We start from the raw sequence: 22,644 nt of genomic DNA, 5'->3' as shown, positions 1-22,644 counted from the left end.
ACAGGACGCATTGCTGCTATAAAAATGGAATTCCTACCTATACTGACCTTCTTATTTTAATGTATTCCATTGACTGTCTCTAGAATTATTCCCAACAAATTATAAGGCATGTTTTCATCTTATATCTGGCATGGAAAGAGACCTAGGACCTCTAAACTAATCATACAAAGGCCCATTTGCAAAGGAAGCTTAGCATACCTGAATTGACCCATATCTCATGCTGGGGCATCAACGTTCAATTGCATAGATGGCAGGAAGTGGAACAAACACTAATGCAGGCAGGTATTTGCCTTCTAGATTTACCTTGGATCCCGTCTTACTCTCGAAAGTCCTTGAATCTTAGCCATCCAATCATCCTGAACGCCCGTACATTTTGAGACACCAGGGGGCACACCCCTACTATTTCTCCTCACCCCTTTCCTACACAAAGTCTTTTTAGTGTGGTTCTTACTCTAACTGAGACTCACCTTCTGATATGGTTAGTCTTCAGTTGTTCATGTGGGAGACTTATATGAAGAGGGTATGTTTATGGCGTTCACTGATGCTCAGAGTAAAATTTTCCTCCTGCCCACTTTGTGCTTTGAATATTTTCACTTAGGTAGCAGACTGAGGGCATTGGGTTTTGCTAAGAGAGATCCCCATAAGATGAACAGTTTGGGAAAACAGATGGATTATTTTTGCTAAGAAAGTCTTACATTGCACTACACTATGGGAACTATACTATAAGATGACAGTAAGATTGCACTTATTACTTACAACACTTCATGGAATGTTCAGGTTTAAAGGGCACATTGATCCATATTTGTCGGGGCTACCAAAGGCTTTGGACTCATTGGAGTTCTGTGTTTGCAGCTACCCATGCATTAGGAATTCAAGTCAGTTTTACTCCAGAGGTAGGTCTCCTGCACTTGGGTATCCCAAAGATGCCAAAACCACATTCTCCTTATGGTGACAAAATTAACCTTTGCAAGAGCCAGGAAACAACCAAGCTCCTCCACCTTCATCCAGGTAAAATCTCTAATGGCTTATTTTAAAACCATGGAACAGTTTGCTTTTCAGACAATTGAAAAATATAACTATAATCTATTTTGCAGTATGGACACCCTGGATTGAGATATATGGAGAATAGAGTATACAACCCAGGGGAACTAAGGACAATATTGCTATGCCATAAATGGCTGCTTGATGCTGTTTTTTTGTTTTGTTTTTTCTCTTCCTTTTTTCTTACTCCTTCCTATTATTCCTCTTGACAGGCCATACTATTCCCCCCACAAGTGATCAGTGTGTAAGTAATAAGTCTTAACTATTCTGATTTACTATGCCCACATTACATATTTATTTTTACAATCTTAAATATAAATGAAGTGAGCGCCTAAATGAAAGGCTAAGGTGACATAGTGAAAATAGTAAAAATACAGATAATGAGTTAACAAACAAACGAATATAGAAAGCACATTAATATAAACAGCATATATTTAAAAATAGATATGGTGTTGGTGTACTCTCCTGGGGGACTGCCCTTAATGGTTATACCGTCTAAGGTGCTTATGTGAGATCACACTTGTAATGGTGGTGAACTGAAATTGTGTGTCCCAAATAGTATGTCCAACGTGCCCTTAAATATGAAAGTGTTTAAATGAATTTGTTGTGAGAGTCCAGTGCTGGATGTGGGTGTGAAGATGTCCAAAGTCCAATGAAGATGGAAAGAAGAATCCAATGATGAAAAAAAAGTGGAGATATTGAGAAAATCGAAAAGTGGATGTGAAAAAAATGAATGCTTCGTAAGAAATAATACATTTTGAAAAAATGCAAAAAAAATAGGAAAAAATATATAAAAATGTTAAAAATATATGATACTGTGAAAAAATATAAAATAAATGTAAAAAATGTGAAAAAAATCTTAATATGGTTTATATAATAAAATGAGTGTCCAAAGTGTAGTAGTGGACCATTGGTCCTCCTGTGTATCCTATTAGTGAAGTCTCATCCGGTGGTGAAAAAGATCCTAAATGTTCCTGTGGGAAACAGAAATAACAATAGTGCAAAACAGCTTGAACACCTAGTTAAGGTATTAAAAAGGAGCTTACCAGTTAAATGTCAATGCGTTTTGGCCTGTTAACAGGCCTTTATCAAGACTATAAAACTGAGTTTAGACTGGTAGCTTTTATAGGTGGAGTGGGAGGTCTATTGTGAATGTTTGGGCCCCAAAGCGGGGGTTACAACCCGCCCACTTCCTGTCAATTGTTAATGCATTGTGGGTGTATATGTAAAACCGGAAGTGACAACCGGTTGTATTAGTTCCGTATATTTCTTATGTTTCAGCTTTACTTGCTGTCAGTACTTAATGGTTCTACAACCTCCCTCTTGACCCAACACAACCCTTTCATCAAGAATGGTAATACTAGCCGAGGGTAGGTACCAAATAAGGTATATACATTATGATATCCGTTATGATATTTGCTTGCATTGATGTAAATTAGCGATATACAGTAGTCGAATAGCTGATACCAACCACCAGCTCGGATTGTGTAGGTCTCTGTAAGCTCTGTACCCATCATACACCACGGTGTTTTGACAGTCTAAGTATACATTCTCAGTTGGATGGTTTCTCTTTTATTTCATTCTTTATGTACACTGAGACAATTGTTCTACTATTGTTTGTTTTAAAAATCTCTATAAAAGTTTATATAAATAAAAAATAAATAAACAATAGTGGGTCGGATTGTTGTGCGCATTTTTGAAAGTCTAGTATGCTATCTTGTAAAAAAGGTGTGCACGCACACTTGCACACCTTAGAGGGAACAGAGCTACCGACATTACGTTCAATAAATATAGTATTACAAGACAAACAAAACACACGTATATACATTTCCAAATCAATACATTTATTTACAGAATTAAAAATATAGCTGGATTATATAAATTCAATTTTAGTATACATTTCTTAAAGGGAAATGTTACCCATATGCAGAATCACTTGAAAGTGATGCAGCATATCTGTATGTAAAAAGATGACAAGAAAATATCATATGAGCATTTTTTTGTAAACAAGATTTTAAGCTGAAAATTTCCTTAATGGCCACATCCTACTTTAGAGAGATGTAAACCTGCCAATCTGGATGCTTGTCTCAGGTAGAATGCATCTGGTATGTGCACACACAGTCATTTTGTCTTCCTCCTCAGTTTAAGGAAAGTATTTGAAAAGCAAAATGTGAACTCACCACTGATAATGCTGATTGCCTGTTTCTGTTTGGGTTTTTTCAGATGAAAAGAAAAAGAGTAGCTGAATGGTAACTGTTCACAGTGTTGTTACTCTAGTAAGGTATAAGTTTTAATGAAAGCAATACCCAGGTGACATACATAGTAACATCAAAACATAGAAGATAAGTTTGAAAGCATATACATAAGTCCATCAAGTTCAATCTATACAGATCCTACTTGATTTACAATAAAGAAGCTTCCAATTGAGCTTACATTAATACAATTAGAAATACTTCCCATTAAACCCAAGCAATTATATCCCTGAATTATGTTTCTAGCCAGAAATGCATCTAAACCTTTTTAAATGTATATAAGGTATTGGCAGTCACTACCTCCTCAGGCAAGATGTTCCATAATTTGATTACTTTCACAATTAAATAATGTTTATGTTGTTAGAGATTAAATCTCCTTTCCTCCAGCCTTATATTGTAACCTTTTGTCACAAACAAATGCCTTGGAATAAACTGAGCTTCTGTCAACTCTGTATATGGGCCTTGAATATATTTATATAACGTAATCATATCAGGTATACATGATAAAAAAAAATCTCTCATAGTTGTATACAGGATAATATTTAGTTTAATTTATGTTGAATAACATGCCCCTTTAATTATAGCACTATATATAATTAGATTATGCCAATTAAAGATTAGAATAATTATAGATATGAGGTAAATTTACAAGAAAAAAAAACCACTAATGGTATTTTGTTGTGAACACACAGTGGGATCTTTTCTAGTGCATTAGAAAGTAAAAAAATAATATTTTCTATTGCACAGCCTTAATGTTTTAGACTTTTTTTAGTTACTGCTTTGACATTAAATACATGTTATTTATAAAAGTACACAAAATGGCTCCTTGCACACATCATGTATTAATATTATTAATTTAGTGTTAAACCCATCCCTCGGACATATTAGGCCATTATCAACTCCATATCGATTAAAAACCTTTGGTTCTATGAAGATTTAAAGAGACATAAAACAAGTTGGGGGCAGAGACAAAATATAATAATATGTACTTTAATTACTTTACTTGCAAATTTATACTGCAGTGTCTCACCATTAACCTTTTCTTTTAAGTTTTTGAATTGTACACCTCTAACTCCCCCACACAATTCCTTATATGGATGTATCTATCTCCACCTTTGCTTTGGTAGAATACAAGGCTTTAACACTCATTATTTGCTGGAGCATGTCTAGAAGCAAATAAGATGTTGTGAACTCAGTTGAAATACAATGGCTGTGTGTCTGATGCTAAACACTGATAAGGGGAGGTGGATCACACTACTCCAGACAGAATGGCTATGTAACTAATTTAGCATATTTTTGAAAATTTTAAAATACATGCCAGCAGGTTTTAAACAATTTTTTTTATGCAAACTATTTTTACTTAATTCAAACTTTTAGGATATGCACAGATCTCAACATGTTTTACGTCACTTTAATATACAGCTTAGCATTGTATTGATTACATGGTATCTAAAACCTCTATATTGAGGAATCCTTTAATAGTTGGAAACTTTTTTGATGTAAAATCCACTACCAGCTGCTTGGTACCGCTTCTGTATGGTATGATCTCTACCAGGATTGCTGACATGACATTGGGCTCCAGCTTGCGTAGTCTGTAAGCAAATGTCATTATTAAACATATATTCAAAAATATAATCATATTGCAACAAATAGGACAGGGATGCAATACAAATTTAATTTTGAAGTTGCAAAGACTTACATTAAAAATCTAATTGTGCAGCCCACCATTTTCTCCATTTTACTTACTTTTTCTTCAGCTGCTTCTTGATCAACCCACTGCCTCCAAGCACCATAACTCCATCTGTAACTGTCTCCGAAAGAGGATTGGTGAAGACTATCTCTAGTTCAAATGGCTTATCCACAACAGGAATACCAACAGGCTTAAAAAAGAAGAATGATAAATTAAATTAAATGCATCTGGAAAAGCATCAGACATCAATCAGCTTTTCATGTTGCCCAACACTTGTATCAAGTAGGCATGATACTAGCAGCAATTCAGACACAATCTGATATCTTTTGCAAGTGACATATCTTTATCAACTAAAAATTATAACAATCAAATATTAATTACATGGTTACATTTTACAAATGCTATAAGGTCCTTTGCTTTCAAATATTTTTTGCAATAAATAATGATTAACTTAAAGGGACACTGAACCCCAAAAAAATATTTCATGATTCAGATAAAGCATGCGATTTTAAGCAACTTAATTTACTCCTATTTTCAAATTTTCTTCATTCTCTTGGTATGTTTATTTGAAAAGCAAGAATGTAAGTTTAGATGCCGGCCCATTTTTGGTGAACAACCTGGGTTGTCCTTACTAATTTGACAGCACCTTTAAACAAATGCTGTCCATGGTTCTGAACCAAAAATGTGCTGGCTCCTTAGCTGATATGCCTTCTTTTCAAATAAAGATAGCAAGAGAACGAAGAAAAATTGATAATAGAAGTAAATTAGAAAGTTGCTTAAAATAACATGCTCTATCTGAATCATTAAAGAAAATTTTTATGTTCAGTGTCCCTTTAATTATTGTTCAAAAGTGCTTTAAAGCTATTAATGTTGTGTAAATGATATGTTGGGTTCCAATTACTAAGCTGGAAAAAATAAATGAACTGCCTGAGTCACTGTAAGTTGTGCCACTGTCTGTGAGTGCTGGTGAGTTTGTTTGGTTTAATGCATGAAGGGGGAGGAGACCTTGATGCTGCCCTGCACATATTGTATATACGTTGAAAAAGGAGAGAAGCGCACGCACAATTCAAGTGTAGAGATAGTTTTATTTATAGCCACACGCTATATCAGTACTCACAAGATATAAAAGTTTAAAATGCACATCTCTATACTTCCCCAAACGAAGCCGGGCTCAGTCAGAAGTTCATTCCTGTTGTAGTATAAACTTTACGTTCCCTGGATGTATCAATATTGCAGGTATAGAGTACAAAGTCTCTGGGATAGGCTCACTATGTGATAATTTATCTAAATATATAGATGTTTATCTACAACCTGTGGTGAGGGATACAAGAGCCTATCTCAGAGACACTATCAATGTTATCAATAAGTTTGAGGGTTTCCCATGGAAAAATAATATATATGGGTAACCTGCGACGTCTCCGCACTTTACACTAGTATACCACACTTACTGGGGACATCAGTAGTTAGAGAGATACTTAATAAAAGCAAGTTACCTAAAGATCAAACTGCATTTATTGTAGACTTCATTTTTTTTCATCCTTACTCATAATTATTTTTTGTTTGAAGGGATGTATTACAAACAAATCCAAGATACAGCGATGGGGACGACATTTGCCCCATTGTATGCTAATTTATTTATGTCCCACTTTGAAACAAATATGATTTGGAGTAATAACCCCTTCAAAGGAAACATTATTAAATATTTTCATTACATAGACGATATTATACTGATATGGGAGGGGTCTACGGATTAAATAAATCATTTTATTGCACATATGAACTCGAACAAATATAATTTAAAATTCACCCATGAGATATCCCCTTCATCAATTACTTTCCTGGATTTAATTTTATATCAAGATTCAGTTACGAATAAGGTTACGGTTAGAAATTATCATAAGATTACCGATAGAAACAGTTTATTGAATGCAAGAAGTGGACACCTAAAACAATGGAAATATAATATTCCATTGGGCCAGTACCAGAAAATAAAAAGAAATTGTACTGATATTAATGATTTTAAAAAAGAATCTGAAATTTTAACTAACAAGTTTTTAGAAAAAGGGTATGATCCACACTTACTGAAAGACACCTTAAATAAAGTTGATAAAATTAATAGAATGGATCTAATAAACGCCAAGACTAAACCGTTCTCTAACAGTATAGGTACACACAATAATGGTCCGAAATTTGTGACCAAATTTAGTAACCAACATTATAAAATAAAAAAAGATTTTAACTAAGCATTGGAATGTTTTAAAATTAGATCCTGTTTTGGGAAAAATACTTGGTAATAAACCAGAGGTCATTTTTAGAAAAAATAAAGACATTAAAAACTATATAGCTCCTACCAAACTTTGTCAATCTTTGAATGGAGGTCAACTAACTAATTGGTGTGGTGCAAATGTAGGTCTTTTTCCATGTAAACAGAAAGACTGTGTTATGTGTCCCCAAATTTCACCAAACAATACCCATTTTTTAAATTTTGATGGTAGTAAAAAATATAATTGCAAGAGCAGATGCTCACGCCATACTACATATGTGGCGTACCAACTGTCCTGTAAATGTGTAATTATTTACGTTGGACAAACTAAACGTAAGATAAAATATAGACTGAGAGATCATATTAATAACATCATAAGTGGATTTGACAATCATAGTGTTTCTTATCATTTTAAATTGTTCCATAACAAAAATCCTCAGGATCTTACTATCAGTATCATAGAATTGGTGTCACCCAATAAATGGGATACAAACAGATTGTTGAGGTTGAGACAAAGGGAAAACTTTTGGGTCAAGACACTAGATTGTCTAGATCCTAAAGGGTTAAATATTGAACTGGACATTTTAGCTTTCCTATAAGTATGATAATAGATTTGTGTCTATTTTTTTTATGGTGTTTTTTAGGGTGTATATACAGTATATATTTAAATTGGATAAATTATTAATCAAATTTATATACATATTCATTTATGGGTATTTTTTGTAAAAAATTCTTTGACCCAATTTATTTTAATTTATATATAAATTAGATAAAATGAATAGAAGTATTAATCAATTTCATTGTGTACATATATTTATTATAGGATACATTTTGGCTATTAATTTAGTGACCCAATGTGTGTTTTTATTTAGTATATCGATGTGTATTTGGATTGTGTAATATACATTGTGTTTATATGTTTATAAGATGTAATTATCTATTTATGGAATTTATGAGATGAATGTATATATTCTGAATTTATGTCAGGCTTCAATAATTTAACATGGGTTATATAGAAACGGTGCTAGATAGATACAACTTTGTGAATAATTGGCAACTATACACTAAGCCCTTTCCTATTGGTTTAGAACTAAAGGCGGGTATGGGATATTTCCCTTTATTTAGAAGCCTGACACCGGATAGAATTCAGTTCTTGAGAAAGTCCCTCTGACTAAGGACGAAACGCGTAGAACATTTTGTTTTTAATTGACCCTATGAGGCTGCCCTAGGACCTCTGGTATTACGTGGTATACGTGTATCACAAGGAGGATTCCTATTGCGGAAGAGCCGAGGGCTGTTTGCTGTTAACTTTCCACGCTCACGTTCCCCAATCCGGCTAGTACTCTATACCTGCAATATTGATATATCCAGTGAACTTAAAGTTTATACTACAACAGGACTGAACTACTGACTGAGCCCAGCTTCATTTGGGGACGTATAGAGATGTGCATTTTACTTTTGTACTTTTATATCTTGTGAGTACCGATATAGCGTGTGGCTATAAATAAAACTGTTATCTCTACACTTGAATTGTGTGTGCGCTTCTCTCCTTTTTCAACTTTTAGACTTCGTTTGGGAGACCAGTATCACCATTAAAGAGGAGCTGCAGCACTAAATTGAGACTGGGAATAATCGCCATATACAAGCCTATGGACTTTATCATATTCGTATAAGTATTGGACTTATATTATATTTTGTCTGTCCTAAATCTATGGATTGTGTTGTGTGTTAAGATCGTTATATATTCATATTCATACATATTTATATGGTGAAGGGTATTTCTAAATAGGCTATTGATTTGTGTAATAATGTAAGATTGAAGTAATCTATTATATGCAGCTATCATTATAACTTTAGTATATATTTCAAACATATTTTATAATTGCGCTTCTCTTTTGCCACCCTGTGTTTGCAAAAAGTTTTTTTTACATATTGTATATAATATATATGAGGAATTAAGGACTACATTGCAAAAAGATCAGCCTAAAAACAAATGTTTTATAAGTGTTTAAATCTGTCAGTTTGTTATCTTACTGTTCTTATAAAAAGCCTCTCTATCATATTTATATCCCCAGCATTGTGCAATGAACCCCTTAATAGAAAAAAGACGTGTATATATATATAAAAGAAACAAAACAATATATAAACTTGCTTAAATCACAATCAAATAAACAGAAACACAAAAAAACAATAAGGATCCTCGGAAAAATACAAATAGAATAAAGCAAATTTGATGATGAAAGTAAAATCACATGCCCTATTTAAATCATGAAAGTTTTATTTTGACTAGATTGCTCCACCCTAAGCCCATTGCTCTGGCATTGTTGTACATCTAGCTTGCTACAGCTTTTCTTCCTGTACTTGCCTGCTAGTTTGATTTCCTCTTGCTGGACTTTGGACTGTTTTTGGACATTTCCTCTTGGATCACATCTTGCACTACTGCTGCCTCATTGTTGATGGCGCTTTGCCTGTCTATGCCTAAACTCTTGTGGGTTCCAATTCTATCCCAGATATCCATGATGGTTCTTGACCCTGGTCTATTTGACCTGCTTCAGCCTTTCAGAAGTATTTGCTGCAATCTACTCAGTGAGAGACTACTGCCTCTTCAGTGTTTACCATATCTGTTATAGCCTGCTCAGTGAAAAACTCCTACCTGCAGTGTTTTCAGTACCTGTCTGAACCAGTCCTAGCAGCTTCTGTTTCTGTTAATCTTGCCAACTTAATTTATTACAGCTTTGATATTAATAATGGTTTCTGCTGATACTTACTTTACAGCTTGTGCCTTTACTATGTCTAAGGAGGGTCCTGGTTTTAAAAGTCTTTCCTGCCTAACCCCTCCTAGTGGCCAATAAACCTCAATGTTTAACCCCTCCGTATCTGAGCCCTTTTCACTAAACACTACTTAGCCAAATGTGACAACAGCTTAGCTAATGACACAGGTGTTGTAAGGCTGGCCTGTAGACACCTGTTACTATGTCTGTGTGTTTGTTTCAGCCTAACTGCAACATTTTTTAACACATTTTGGTAACATTTACTGGTACTGGTACTTCAATATCTTTTCTGGAGATCGTTGGGACTTCCAGCTTTCTTATTTTTTTTCTTTCAACAACAGCACTGAACACAGATTTGCACCTAGTTAACCTTTTTTGAGAGCCTGGCCTGCATTGTGAGCATATTTACAGCTACAACAAAATACAAATAAGTAAGTGCTGGCTGACAGGGCAGGGTATGCAGCTATTACCTAATATAAAGAGCTATACAGAGGTCCTCCTTGAGTAATCAAGATTTGAAGGATACTAGCAGAGGTGCTCCTTGAGTAAGGGACATATGAAGGATACTAGTCGAGGTCCTCCTTGAGTAAGGGACATATGCAGGATAGTAGCAGAGGTCCCCCTTGAGTAAGGGACATATGAAGGATATAAGCAGAGGTTCTCCTTGAGTAAGGGACATATGAAGGATATAAGCAGAGGTTCTCCTTGAGTAAGGGACATATGAAGGATACTAGTAGAGGTCCCCCCTGAGTAAGGGACATATGAAGGATACAAGCAGAGGTCCTCCTTGAGTAAGGGACATATAAAGAATATTATCAGATGTTCTCCTTGAGTAAGGGACATATGAAGGATACTAGCAGAGGTTCTCCTTGAGTAAGGGACATATGAAGAATATTAGCAGAGGTTCTCCTTGAGTAAGGGATATATGAAGGATACTAGTAGAGGTCCTCCTTGGGTAAGGAATATATGAAGAATATTAGCAGAGGTTCTCCTTGAGTAAGGGACATATGAAGGATACTAGCAGAGGTTCCCCTTGAGTAAGGGACATATGAAGAATATTAGCAGAGGTTCTGCTTGAGTAAGGGACATATGAGGGATACTAGTAGAGGTCCCCCTTGAGTAAGGGACATATGAAGGATACAAGCAGAGGTTCTCCTTGAGTAAGGGACATATGAAGGATACTAGTAGAGGTCTTCCTTGAGTAAGAGACATACAAAGGATACTAGCAGATGTTGCCCTTTGGTAAGGGACATATGAAGAATATTAGCAGAGGTTCTCCTTGAGTAAGGGACACATGAAGAATACTAACAGAGGTTCTCCTTGAGTAAGGGACATATGAAGGATACTAGCAGAGGTCTTCCTTGAGTAAGGGACATATGAAGAATACTAACAGAAGTCCTTCTTGAGTAAGGGACATATGAAGGATACTAGCAGAGGTTCTCCTTGAGTAAGGGACATATGAAGGATACTAGCAGAGGTTCTCCTTGAGTAAGGGACATATGAAGGATTCAATCAGAGGTTCTCCTTGAGTAAGGGACATATGAAGGATACTAGCAGAGGTTCTCCTTGAGTAAGGGACATATGAAGAATACTAGCAGAAGTCCTTCTTGAGTAAGGGACATATGAAGGATACTAGCAGAGGTTCTCCTTGAGTAAGGGACATATGAAGGTTACTAGCAGAGGTCCTCCTTGAGTATGGACATATGAAGGATACAAGCAGAGGTTCTCCTTGAGTAAGGGACATATGAAGGATACTAGAAGAGGTTCTCCTTGAGTAAGGGACATATGAAGAATACTAGCAGAGGTTCTCCTTGAGTAAAGGACATATGAAGGATACTAGCAGAGGTTCTCCTTGAGTAAGGGACATATGAAGAATACTAGCAGAGGTTCTCCGTGAGTAAGCGACATATGAAGAATTCTAGCAGAGGTCCTCCTTGAGTAGGGACATATGAAGAATATTAGCAAAGTTCTCCTTGAGTAAGGGACATATGAAGAATACTAGCAGAGGTTTTCCTTGAGTAAGGGACATATGAAGGATACTAGCAGAGGTCCTCCTTGAGTAGGGACATATGAAAAATAATAGCATATGGGGGGCGGAGCTAGGCACCGAAGCAGCAAGTCACAGTTTTGAAGAGCTCCTGCTATTTATTGAATTTAAGAACCAATAGCTTTGTTTACCTCCAATTTTTTATACTACCAAAATTACTGTAGCCTACAGGGAGAATATCGCTACACATGTATTCTGACCATGGCACTCTAACGTAACTTTTTTTTAGCCATTGAACAAGCTTTTTTATGGTGATGCATAAAGGGCTAGCTAGATATCGCGGGCTGAAGTGATTTGTGATGCCAGGCACCAATCTCCTATACCGACTGGGTTACATGCTAGTTTTGTGATGAACACTACTCATTACTATAATTACAGCTTTTGTATATGAATAATACATAACTCTTCCTATGGAGGAACTTTTGCTAAACCTGCAGACCATTTTCCACAACTTTGAAGTGGCTGTAATCTGAACTCTTAGCGACCTTATACCGACAACCCAGTCGGAGAAGCTGTCGACTGAAACTGCCGTATCACCACCTCAGGAAGTACCTTTAGATGGTACACAACAGAAACTGACAGCTGGATGATGCAACTACGTATGGACGGATCAGACCTCGTGGGATAAGACCGACTCCTGGGATGCAGTGCCAGAAGACCAGATTAGCCAGATTGGAGAAGGGGCTGATATAAGAGCTGAGCTACATGACAACATGCCATCTCCTTATACTATTTCACGGTCAGAGGCGAGGGGCCCTAGCTTCGTGACCAGAAAGTGTTTGGTGACTATTTGGCAGCGGAGTACAGAAGCAATTGCCCAGGGTCCGTATGGAGCGGATAGATCTGTGACAATGTCCTACCTACCAGCTGGTTGCTCCTGGGCGACTGGGGACTTTACTGTACATTTTGGATGGCACCTTATATCACTCCTGGGAAGTGGAAAACATTCTTCCTCACTTTGTTGCAACAAGCCAGGCGCAGAGTCTCATCTGGTTCTTGTGACTGTACTATTAGTGCAGGGATATGTATATAATGGCTGGACATTTTCAGTTTAGCTCTGTTCTCATTTACCTATCCTATACTGCATACTCAGTATACATGTTTTGTTAGGAGCGCTATATTAGTTAGGCAGTGTGCTGCTAGATGAGGTGGAGAGGGAGAGATTTCTAAGCCCTGTGTAGAGATTTATTTGGTTAATATGAATGTACTTTTGGCATTAGTTTATCCATATGAAACTGCTTAGCATTATTCATTTAGTTCTATTTTCATTAACCTATTTCATTCAGCATGTTCAGCATATATGTTCTCCTAAGAGTGCTATTATACACACTGTGTTTTAGATGTAAGAATTGTTATTAACTGAACTTAAGCAAAATGACACTTTAACTGTTAGATAAATAGTAATACTCCCAGTGGAGAATATAAGCTTGATGCTCCGGTTATACTTTAGCTGCCTGCAAATTATTTCCTAGTGGTTCTAAATTTTTTAATACTACTTAGTATATAGTAGTTAGCATTAGACTTTATAGCCTATATCTCACCAAGTTGCTGTTTGTTAATGTACCTAGCTAAATGTGAGCATTGAATGATAATTTTTTTTTGTTTTAGATATTTGAGAGTTGCTGAGGTTTATTTTGAGGTGTAGCCTATATATACATCTAACTCATCTATAGTGACCCATTGCTATTACATTGTACCTATAGGTTGTACTATTATTTTGCACAGCAGGGGGTGGGCTGTCTGCAGCTGGGATAGCCTACCCATGTTTACTTACATATTTCAACCTTCTTTTTTTTAGAACTGCTCTCAATATCTATAATAGTTGATATTTTAGCATTATTTTGCCATAACCCAACTTGGTTTTAACTATATTGGCCATTCCCATTGTGGTCATTATTAGTACTGCCCCCGCCCCCTGTTCATTTAGCTTACTGGTTAAGCTTAGGGGAACAGACCCCATATGAAACCCCTACTTATGTTCAAATGTGTTTATGTATAGCATGATACTGATATACCCCCCTTACCCTTTAAAATGTGGTGTTGTCTCCATAGGTTTTATTTCTATAATACTTTTATAATCGTACTGAATATGTGCTTGATTCTTCTATTTGACTGTTTATGGATGACTCATGGTTGTCAAACTATTTTGTTCTTTTTTTCTCTGTTTTGACCTCTGAGTATGAAGAATCATATTTTACATGTAATTTGTTTGCAATACCCTTAATAAAAACAATAATAAAAAAAAAAATAATAATAGCATATGGACTAGACTGCTGTTCAATCTGAATTTGCTACTTGCTCATTTGTAATACCTTTATAGTTTATGAATTACTATAAGAGTTCTCTGCTTGGTCATTGTGAAGCACCATTTTTGCTTCTCTGCATTTCTTGTATTTTTTAGCATGCTGTTTAAATCTAATGTGTTAGTATTTTTTTTTTTCATTATATAGGGGAACTAAAAGCAATGGGTACTGTTAAAACAATTTATTTTTTTGTCTGTTTCTCTAACTGCCTATATCTTTTACTCCAAGAAAAATATAGCCTAAAGGCATCTTTGTTATATCTAGAGTGGGATAGGGAAAGGAAAACAAATGAGGATGTAGGGTAGAAATTACAAGATAGAATGGGATACAGGGAAATAGGTGGTTGATGATTGACAGAAGGGAAATGAGAAAGATGTAAAAGGTAATTCAACATATAACATATACAAAAAAACAACAACAAAAAGCAAGAAAAAACTCTCATTTGGTTCAGCTAAGGGTCAAAGTTATGGAGTGTGAATAATTGTCAAGAGTGAGGCTTTATGTCCCACCAACCTGGAAAATCACTGGCTGCCACTGATTAATAGTGTCCCTATCCCACTCTACATATAACAAAGAGAGTGGGAAGGATTCAGCCCACAAGGCAGATTTTTGTAGTGTCAGGACCAGTCAGTATCGGGACACTTTGTTAGCTGGTGACTGGCTATGCAGAGTATGTTCATATTGTGTGACTAAGATCCCATTTGTGTTATTAAATCATAGGGGGCATTATACAAATAATTATTTACTTCTTTAAAAAAAGTTTATATCTATATTTAAAAGTGTATGTGCACTAATACCCCTATTTTGGGCTAGGTTACAAGTGGAGTGGTATTAACACTCCCGCTCGAACGCTAACTCTGCTAGAGGTAAGCTATTTGTGCGTGTTGGGTTGCGCTCGTATTACAAGTTGAAAGTAAACTGTTTTCGCTCATGTGCTAACCAGACACATGTAAAAAGCCGAACAGTACTTAGAATATCATGTGCATGATTAAATATTCTCCCATAGTTAATGGAGCAAAAAAAGTGGAAAAACCCTATTCGCGTGCAAACCTGATTGCATCTTCTCAAGTGTGCTAACCCGACATGAAAATATGAATATGAATATATGTTCATATAGAAGAAAATGTTCAATTTATTCATAAATAGATATTGCTATATATATCTGATGTTTTTTTGCACAAATATAAATTTATATCTAGATATAGATGATTATATATAGGTATAGATATCGACAGATAAATATAGGAATATCTTTTTAAAAATACATAGAACATAGTCTCCTGTGTGCAGAACACTGGAATGTGAAATATTAACAGCAAATACACAGTATAACACTTTATTAAAAATGAATATTGCATGAATATGTTTATACATGTTTTCATCTTCTGGACTGCAAAGGGCTCCAATGCACTTATATATATGTCTATGGGGTTGATTTATGAAGCAGCGGATGCTGCTTCCGACCCACTCTTAAGACCGCTGCTCCTTAACTCGTAAGCCACCTCTGAGGCGGCAGACAGCAATCAGCCCGATCAGATATGATTGGGTTGATTGACACACCCTGCTAGCGGCCGATTGGCCGCGAATGTGCAGGGGGCAGCATTGCACAAGCATTTCACTAGAAATGTATTTATTTATTTCACTAGAAATGTATCTATGTCCGCCCGCACATTAGTAAATTAGTAAATCGGCCCCAAGATGTATGTGCATATGTATTTATGTGTTTATATATGTATATATGTCTGTAATTACATATATATATATATATATATATATACATATAAATACATAAATAAATATGTACACACATATAAACATATATATATATATATGTATATATATATATATATATATATATATATATAATATATATATACATACATACATATCCATATTTAGACATGTATATGTATATATCTCTATGTTAAAGCCCTTTGCCTGCCTTTTATTTTCTAAAACATGAGACCTCATATCTTTGAGCCCTTGTTTTTTGTGCAATATGCTTTTCGTAATTTTATTAGTTAGTGTTATTATGAGTGTAACTGTACTTTGTAATGCATTTTGATGTGTTTTATGACACTTTTTTGTTTTGCAAAACAGTTAACCAGAGCTCTGAGGTCGCGTTAACCCGACGCGCGTTATCTTAAATTGTGCTAAAGAAATCGCATTTGCTTTAAACTTGTAATATAAGTGAAAAACCCAACTCATGCAAACACCCACGATAAACCCCTTTTCACTTGCGCATAAATGTTAGCACTGCACTTGTTATCTGGCCCTTTTGTGTTTCCTGTTTGGGAACTGCCATGCAATGCCCATGGCTCCTGAGCAAAACGTTGCAGGGGTTAAACACAGCTAAAATCAGTGATGGAGAAATTACATATTTTAAGGAATTAGAGAAAGTCATTTTGCATTAGAATGTCCCTTTAAAGCTTTTAGAATTTTATTGTCACGTGGATAACAGTCTCCCTGGGTCTATATATATATTCTATTTTGTAGGAAGTGCTATAATAGATACAATGCAGACATTACCTTGATATGGAGAGGAGGCTTTTCTACACTTACAACCTTTCTAACCAACATCTTCTTTTTTGATTTTAATTCACACAAAGCAGCCACTTCAATAAGAGCGTCTTTAGTCAGTCCCTCCATAAAGTCATCAGCAGCGATGCTTAACGGTATCTCTTTCTCTGTAGAAAGTAAATAATATGTTTTATACTGTCTTACCTCTCCATATATTTTGAATAACAAAATATGAGTGCTTAAGGCAGCTGGAATCAGTCTACATGTCTCTCTTTCAACTGTTGTGTAGCAGAGAACTTTAGTGCCCTGTAATTTAAATTTGTTAAAAATGTTTATTTTTGTGAAACACATCAGAGAGGTTTTGTGACAATTGTGAGGTTCCTCATGACATTTACTAAAAGGTAAATTTTATACTTCACTATAAGGTACTCACTATCACCTAAACTACAAGTTGTGCGGTATGGTGTGGTAAGGCTATACCGCTGAAAATTTGACATTTGCACGTGGAATATGCAGGTCTCCCGTATTACAAGTCGCTGAGGTATAGCTATACCGCAAGCATTTTAGCCTTTACACAACTCTCCATTCCGCACTCTATGGCTATTAAGTGCAGGATTTTAATAGCACCTGTATTACAGGTTGTGCGGTCTGGCGGAAATGCTTGTGTTATAGTCTATACCGCCGCAATCCATTACGCTATCTGAGACCAGTAGTTATGGATTTTGAGAAACAAAAATGTTTCACAAAACTCATAACTAAAATGTTATAAAGTACACTAACACCCATAAACTACCTATTAACCCCTAAACTGCCATCACCCCACATCACAAATACTATAATAAGCATATTAACCCCTAAACAGTCGGCCCCCCACATCACAACTACTATAAATAAAACTATTAACCCCTAAACTGCTGCCCTGCCCACATTGCCAATACTAAAATAAAGTATTAACCCCTAAACCGCCGACCCTCGGCTTCGCAAAGACTATAATAAGTCTATTAACCCCTAAACCGCTGGCCCCTATATCAAAAAGACTAAACTAAACCTATTAATCCCTAAACTGCCAGCCCCCCACATCGCAAAGACTAAACTAAACCTATTAACCCCTAAACCGCTGGTCCCCACATCGCAAAGACTAAACTAAACCTATTAACCCATAAACTGCTGTCCCCCCACATTGCAAATCACTAAATTAAACTATTAAATAAATAAAATAAAATAAATAAAACTTACCTGTGAAGTAAAAAATCCTAAGATTAAAATATAAATAAACCTAACATAGCGCCACCTGGATGAAGATAGAAGATGTCCCCCTGATGGAGGAAAATGACGCTGCCTTGATGAAGACAACTTGCCGCCTGGATGAAGATGGATGTCCAGACTTCAGGAACTGTGAGTAGATTTTCTGCGGTTAGTGTTAGGTCTTTTTTTTATTTTTTGGGGTGTTTTTTTTTTAGATTAGAGCTTTTTTTTATTTTTATGGGCAAAAAAGAGCTGAATGCCCATTTAAGGGCAATGCCCATACAAATGCCCCTTTAGGGGCAATGGGCAGCTTAGGTTTTTTTTAGACTTTGTTTTTTTTATTTTGGGGTGTTGGTTAGTTGGGGGGTTTACTTTTAGAGGGGACTTTGTAATTATTTTAGGTAAAAGAGCTGTTTAACTTAGGGATATGCCCTACAAAATTGGCAATTTATTGATAGGTTAGGTTGTTTTTAATTTGGGGTTGCTTTTTTGGGGTGGTTTATTTTGTGATGTCCCCCTACATCGCAAATCACTAAATTAAACTATTAAATAAATAAAATTAAATAAAAGAAATAAAAATTTACATGTGAAATAAAAAACCTAAGATTAAACTATAAATAAACCTAACATAACTATTTAAATAAAATAAAATAAACGAAAAATAAAAAAAACTTAATTACAAGATTAAAAAACCTAACACTACGAAAAAATAAAGAAAATCTAACATTACTAAAAAAACAAAACACTAACGCCTAGATTTAGAGTTTTGCGGCCAAAGGGGTGCGTTAGCTACACTTGTCTTTTTCCCCCCGCATCTTTTAAATAACGCTGGTATTGAGAGTTATCTGAAGGGCTGCGTTAGGCTCCAAAAAGGGAGCGTAGAGGCATATTTACCCCCACTTCAACTCTCAATACCAGCGTTGCTTATGATAGTGGCTAGCTGGAAAAACGTGCTCGTGCACGATTCCCCCATAGGAAACAATGGGGTAGTTTGGGATGAAAAAAAACCTAACACCTGCAAAAAAGCAGCGTTAAGCTCCTAACGCAGCCCCATTGTTTCCTATGGGGAAACACTCTCTAAGTCTGCACCTAACACCCTAACATGTACCCCGAGTCTAATCACCCCTAACCTTACACTTATTAACCCCTAATCTGCCGCCCCCGCTATCGCTGACCCCTGCATTTTATTATTGACCCCTAATCTGCTGCTCCGGACACCGCTGCAACCTACATTATCCCTATGTACCCCTAATCTGCTGCCCACAACATCGCCGACCCCTATATTATATTTATTAACCCCTAATCTGCCGCCCCAACGTCGCGCTACCTTACCTACACTTATTAACCCCTAATCTGCCGACCGGACCTCGCCGCCACTATAATAAATGTATTAACCCCTAAACCGCCGCACTCCCGCCTTGCAAACCCTATAATAAATAGTATTAACACCTAATCTGCCCTCCCTAACATCTGTGACACCTAACTTCAAGTATTAACCCCTAATCTGCCGACCGGACCTCGCCGCTACTCTAATAAATGTATTAACCCCTAAAGCTAAGTCTAACACTAACCCTAACACCCCCCTAAATTAAATATAATTTTATTCTAACAAAATAAATTATTTCTTATTAAAAAAATTAATCCTATTTAAAGCTACTTACCTGTAAAATAAACCCTAATATAGCTACAATATAAATAATAATTACATTGTAGCTATTTTAGGATTTATATTTATTTTACAGGCAACTTTGTATTTATTTTAACTACAATAGCTATTAAATAGTTATTTACTATTTAATAGCTACCTAGTTAAAATAATTACAAAATTACCTGTAAAATAAATCCTAACCTAAATTACAATTAAACCTAACACTACACTATCAATAAATTAATTAACTAAACTACCTACAATTACCTACAATTAAATCAACTAAACTAAATTACAAAAACCAACAAACACTAAATTACAACAAAAAAAAGATTACAAGAATTTTAAACTAATTACACCTTCTCTAAGCCCCCTAAAAAAATAACAAATCCCCCCAAAATAAAAAAATGCCCTACCCTATTCTAAAATTAAAATAGAAAAGCTCTTTTACCTTACCAGCCCTGAAAAGGGCCCTTTGCGGGGCATGCCCCAAAGAATTCAGCTCTTTTGCCTGTAAAAAAAAAAAACATACAATACCCCCCCCCCCAACATTACAACCCATCACCCACATACCCCTAATCTAACCCACCCAAACCCCCCTTAAAAAACCTAACACTAAGCCCCTGAAGATCTTCCTACCTTGTCTTCACCCAGCCGGGTACCATCCGATCCGTCCAGAAGAGGGTCCAAAGTCTTCATCCTATACGGCCAGAAGAGATCCTCCAGAGAGTCTGAAGTCTTCATCCAGGCGGCATCTTCTATCTTCTTCCGTCCGGAGCGGAGCGGGTCCATCTTGAAGCAGCCGGCGCGGATCCATCCTCTTCTTCCGACGTCCTAACACCGAATGAAGGTTCCTTTAAATGACATCATCCAAGATGGTGTCCCTCGAATTCCGATTGGCTGATAGGATTCTATCAGCCAATCAGAATTAAGGTAGGAAAAATCTGATTGGCTGATTGAATCAGCCAATCAGATTCAAGTTCAATCGGATTGGCTGATCCAATCAGCCAATCAGATTGAGCTCGCATTCTATTGGCTGATCAGAGCCAATAGACTAATTATGTTAACTAGGTAGCTATTAAATAGTAAATAACTATTTAATAGCTATTGTACCTAGTTAAAATAAATACAAAGTTGCCTGTAAAATAAATATAAATCCTAAAATAGCTACAATGTAATTATTATTTATATTGTAGCTATATTAGGGTTTATTTTACAGGTAAGTACAGGTGGCCCTCATTTTACAACGGTTCAATTTACACCGTTTCAGAATTACAACCTTTTTTTTCCAGTCATGTGACTGCTATTGAAAAGCATTGAGAAGCAGTGCATTTATTAAAATAACCAGTAGGTGGAGCTGTCCGCTTGTGTTGCAGAAAAGCCAAGCAAGCTGAAATTAATCAGTTTAACCAGACCTGAGCTATTGAGCAGATTTCAAAGGAACAAGATCTTCCTGTCTATAAATCAGTCCAGATTGAAATGCATAGAACGATGCAAGTGAAGTCTGTGTTGTGTGATTATTTTGTTAGGTTTATAATGTTGTTTAGCAAATGTTTTTGTTCATTTAACTTAGTTTAATTATATATTCTGTGTTGTGTGATTATTTTATTAGGTTTATAATGCTATTTAGCATTTAAAGTCTTAATTTCAAAGCTTTAAAAATAATGTATTAGGTGTTACTTATGACAATTTTGAGAGGGGCCTGGAACCTATCTCCCTCACTTCCCATTGACTTACATTATAAACGGGTTTTAATTTACAACGGTTTCGATTTACAACCATTCCTTCTGGAACCTAACCCCGGCGTAAACTGAGGGCTACCTGTATTTAGCTTTGAATAGGATTCATTTTTTTAATAAGAAATAATTTATTTTGTTAGATAAAAATTATATTTAATTTAGGGGGGTGTTAGGGTTAGGGTTAGACTTAGCTTTAGGGGTTAATACATTTATTAGAGTAGCGGCGAGGTTCGGTTGGCAGATTAGGGGTTAATACTTGAAGTTAGGTGTTGACGATGTTAGGGAGGGCTGATTAGGGCTTAATACTATTTATTATAGGGTTTTTGAGGCGGGAGTGAGGCGGTTTAGGGGTTAATATATTTATTATAGTGGCGGCGAGGTCCGGTTGGCAGATTAGGGGTTAATAAGTGTAGGTAAAGTAGCGGCGACGTTGGGGGGGCAGATTAGGGATTAATAAATATTATGTAGGTGTCGGCGATGTTAGGGGCAGAAGATTAGGGGTACATAGGGATAATGTAGGTGTGCGGCGGTGTGCGGTCGGCAGATTAGGGGTTAAAAAAATGTATTAGAGTGGCGGGGGTGTGGGGGGACCTCGGTTTAGGGGTACATAGGTAGTTTATGGGTGTTAGTGTACTTTATAGCACAGTAGTTAAGAGCTTTATAAACCGGCGTTAGCCCATAAAGCTCTTAACTCCTGACTTTTTTCTGCGGCTGGAGTCTTGTCGGTAGAGGGTCTACCGCTCACTTCAGCCAAGACTCTAAATACCGGCGTTAGGAAGATGCCTTTGAAAAGATAGGATACGCAATTGGCGTAAGGGGATCTGCGGTATGGAAAAGTCGCGGCTGGAAAGTGAGCGTTAGACCCTTTCCTGACTGATTCTAAATACCAGCGGGCGGTAAAAAGCAGTGTTAGGACCCCTTAACGCTGCTTTTGACGGCTAATGCAGAACTCTAAATCTAGGCGTAACATTACGAAATATAAAAAAAATCTAAGATTACAAAAAATAATAAACTAAATTATCCAAAATAATAAAAATTAAACCTAATCTAATAGCCCTATAAAAACAAAAAAGCCACCCCAAAATAAAAACACCCCCTAACCTATCAATAAACTACCAATAGCCC

At 36.1% G+C, this 22,644-nt stretch overlaps 1 protein-coding gene across 2 annotated transcripts in view; it reads right to left on the bottom strand.

Annotated features, from left to right (window-relative positions):
* Nucleotides 1-2,864: 2,864 nt before the first annotated feature.
* The window catches only part of LOC128664380 (protein-glutamine gamma-glutamyltransferase E-like), a 111,988-nt gene continuing 92,208 nt past the window's right edge, over nt 2,865-22,644 (bottom strand). For both annotated transcript variants that reach the window (XM_053719258.1, XM_053719229.1), the window contains exons 11-13: nt 16,897-17,054; nt 5,040-5,173; nt 2,865-4,885 (exon numbers count right to left, since the gene is read on the bottom strand). In XM_053719258.1, coding sequence (XP_053575233.1) covers nt 4,732-4,885; nt 5,040-5,173; nt 16,897-17,054 — 446 coding nt within the window. In that variant the 3' untranslated portion in view covers nt 2,865-4,731. The remainder of the gene's footprint in view (nt 4,886-5,039; nt 5,174-16,896; nt 17,055-22,644) is intronic.

This window comes from Bombina bombina, chromosome 1, assembly GCF_027579735.1.
Source record: "Bombina bombina isolate aBomBom1 chromosome 1, aBomBom1.pri, whole genome shotgun sequence".
Classification (NCBI taxonomy): domain Eukaryota; kingdom Metazoa; phylum Chordata; class Amphibia; order Anura; family Bombinatoridae; genus Bombina; species Bombina bombina.
Note: the sequence above shows the minus strand (reverse complement) of the source record. Positions and strands in the feature narration are given on the sequence as shown.